General features: G+C 42.5%; 1 protein-coding gene across 1 annotated transcript; it reads left to right on the top strand.

The window, feature by feature from the left end:
• Nucleotides 1-2,153: 2,153 nt before the first annotated feature.
• Nucleotides 2,154-3,137, top strand: LOC309553044 (proteinase-activated receptor 1-like; the record flags this gene model as incomplete). The annotated part of the gene is made up of 1 exon (XM_082253943.1): nucleotides 2,154-3,137. The coding sequence occupies exon 1, from the start codon at nucleotides 2,169-2,171 to the stop codon at nucleotides 3,135-3,137; it is 969 nt and encodes a 322-aa protein (XP_082110069.1). The 5' UTR covers nucleotides 2,154-2,168.
• Between the last annotated feature and the right edge of the window lie 282 nt (nucleotides 3,138-3,419).

The following is a 3,419-nucleotide window of genomic DNA, read 5'->3' as shown; positions in this document are numbered from 1 at the left end:
CTCTCTATTGGATGCCATGTTATTTTTGTCCTATTATTTTTTTAGATTTGCCTGCTCCTGATGAAGTGAAATATTTTTCACGAAACGCGTCGAGCATAAGAGGCCACGTATATCTATTATCCATTTCAGCATGCATCCAATCATTATGTTGCATCTATATTTTATGTCTGTTGGTTCAATATTATTTTTGTTGTTGTTTTTACAACTTACTATGGTCTTACAATAATACCCAGTTGTATACTGTTTATGTCCCCCCTGACTGATTGTATCTATTGCACCTATGCCTACTGCTATTTTATATGTCAATAAACACATGATGTTGATCATATGCCTTTTTTATGCTTACCAGCGAAAGTATATGTACTATCATTAAATCATTATGTGTGTACTGGCCACACCTCATACAAAGTCCCACCCTTTTATTTTGTGAACACTCTGTGTACATAGAGACGTAACCTTAAATTCATCTAAGTGGCAAGGTGAATCAGCAGCCTGGCTGCATCTTCAGACAGGAGTCCTCATCTATTGTGAATAGTTCAAGTTGGAGTATCCCACTCTTCCCTTCTCCCATCCCTAATATAAATAAAACTACAAAAAAACAACTACATCCCCTAGACCAGGGATTCCCAAACTACGGCCCTGCAGTTGTTCAGGAACTACAATTCCCATCATGCCTTGTCATTTCTGTGAATGTCAGAGTTTTACAATGCCTCATAGGATGTGTAGTTCTGCAACAGCTGGAGGGCCGTCGTTTGGGAATCCCTCTCCTAGACTGTTCATTGACTGAGCCATAGAGTGAATAGTTGAATTGTGCATGCTGCAGTTGCCAATGGTAACCCAGGGGGACCCGAAAGTGTAATATCTAGCAGTCCTCAAGGGGGCAGTGCTACGTATGGATGTCAAGGGGGACCCCATGTAAAAAAAAAAAAAAAACAGCATGGAGTTCTTTATAAATTCCATACCAGAACCTTATTCCAGTATGAAAAGGACAGTGGTGAGCATGCGGCTTCCTTCCTGAGCCATAGCAGGCCACATGCCCTCAGCATGGAACATAAATTGCAAGGAGAAACCCCCTGGGCTAAGCACCCTATCCTCATGTTGAGGACAAGGGCCTCTTCCCAACATGACCTGGTGGTTGTGGGGGGTATACATTATGCAGGCTTTTCAGAATGTAGAAGACCCCTTTAAAAATAAGGGGGCCTCCGGATACCCACTATGTAAATAAGTATGGGGAGCAAAGTTAATAAAATGTAACTAGTAAATAAAGTCACCACAGTTTTTGAAAGGATAGGGCCAGGTGACACCATTGATTACTAAGGGCAAGTGGATAACAGCACCTACTGCTTTCTGAACAACCATTAACAGTGTGAGAAGAAAGTTGTCATACATAGTAGTGGTAGAAAAAAAAGTACTACTCGTATACAGGGCCGCTGATGGGGGGGACCACCAGCCCTCTTGTAGGGGGCCCGAGCACACAGGGGGCCCACACAGAGAGGGGGATTAGTGATGGACAACAAATACAGAAATCTTCCTCCAGCACCTGAATCTGATCTGTCCCGCTCCCTGCTATCAGCTTTTATCTGTTGAGAAAGAGACAGTTGTCCCTCACTAATCCCCCTCCCTTGTGTGGGCCCCCCTCCTAGCACTGGCTCTAATGTGATCTCTGCTCAGGAGTTTATTTGTAAATTGTAACTTTGTTTCTCTCTCTCTGTCTCTCTGATCACTGAGCTCCAACTGCCCAGCCTGTATATTTTATGTATTTTTATTGTATATTTTTCTAATCTCATCTTCTTTTTTATTTAACATAGTTTTTTTTTTTTTTTTTTTAGATTTAGCAGGAATTATGCGAGTTGTGTTATATTTGTGTCTGATAATAGTGATTTTTTTTTTGTAATTTTAGCTAAATATATCTTTAATATTTTCTTGGGGGGGGGGGGGCCCTGCCAGGTAGTCTGTACGGGGCCCCACGATTTCTAACAGCAGCCCTGCTCGTATACACACAAATGCTTTGCATGTCATTTCTCTTTTAAACTGAATGGGTTGTTTCACAAGACGAGGATTTACATATACTTTAATCTTAAAGAAAAAGATGTACATATCTGGTTTAGCTATTGATAGAAATTTTATCTTTACATTTTCCAGAGTGGAAAGTTCCAAAATATGATTGGATGGTGACCAGGCTTACTCCATTGATCTATACTGTTGTGTTCCTCGTGGCTCTTCCTCTCAATATCATGGCGATCTTCATATTCCTGGTGAAGATGAAGGTCAGGAAGCCGGCAGTGGTCTACATGCTGAACCTGGCAATGGCAGATGTCCTCTTCGTTAGCGTCCTGCCTTTTCAAGTAGTCTACCGATTCTCAGGAAATAACTGGCTCATCGGAGATGGAATGTGTCGCTTTGTCACGGCAGCATTTTACTGTAACATGTACTGTTCTGTCCTGTTTATGCAAAGTATCAGCGTGGACCGTTTCCTGGCCGTTGTCTACCCGATGCGGACTCTCTCCTGGCGCACAGTGACCCGAGCCTGGCTGGTGTGTGGTGTCATCTGGATCATCTCATTGGCCAGCATTGTGCCTCTTCTCATAAGACAACAATCAATTCGTATGCTAAATATCACAACGTGTCACGATCAGAAGAACTTATATGTTCGTCATGGTTATTATTTTTATTATTTCACCACTCTTATCTCACTTTTCTTTTTCTTACCGTTACTCATAACAACTTTCTGTTACATTGGAATCATCCGCCGTCTCAGCAGATTGAAATTCAAAGGCACACATAAGAGATCCCGAGCTATCCGCTTATCCCTGGTTGTGCTAAGTGTGTTTGTCCTTTGTTTTGGTCCCACCAATGTCATCTATTTTATTCACTATGTGAGGATGTATAAGAAAATGGAAGGCTCTCTGTATTATATCTACATCCTCTGTGTCAGTATCAGCAGCATCAACTGTTGTGTGGATCCTCTTATCTATTACTTTGCATCCTCCGAGTGTCAGAGATACGTCTACAGCTTGCTGCGCTGGAAGAAAGATTATCGCCCTCCAGTAAAGCTAAAACAGATACGTGTACAAGATGAGCAGTCAACAGAAACTACTCAATACAACGTATGTAAAGCCAAAACCTCTTTTTTCTGAATAGAGTAGAAAATGGTAAAGGTTCATGCATTAGTGTATACTCAATGGGTGCAATGTGTTCGATGCATATGGGCCCCAAGGAGGGGGGGGGGGCACTGTGCCCACTCCATATTGCACAACAATGGGAATAGCCATTTGGTGTCTTTGCTACAGCTGTGATTGTCACTCATGGCTGCAGCAAATATCCATCCAGCATGGCAGGGATGAGCTCAGATTCGGACAGTCTGAGCCCACCTGAGCTGTCAGGTTTGACAGCTTCCTGGCGAGTGAGGGAGGAGAAGG

Source organism: Pelophylax lessonae, assembly GCF_965119305.1.
Source record: "Pelophylax lessonae genome assembly, chromosome: 4".
NCBI lineage: Eukaryota > Metazoa > Chordata > Amphibia > Anura > Ranidae > Pelophylax > Pelophylax lessonae.
This window is presented reverse-complemented; position numbering and strand designations above follow the sequence as displayed.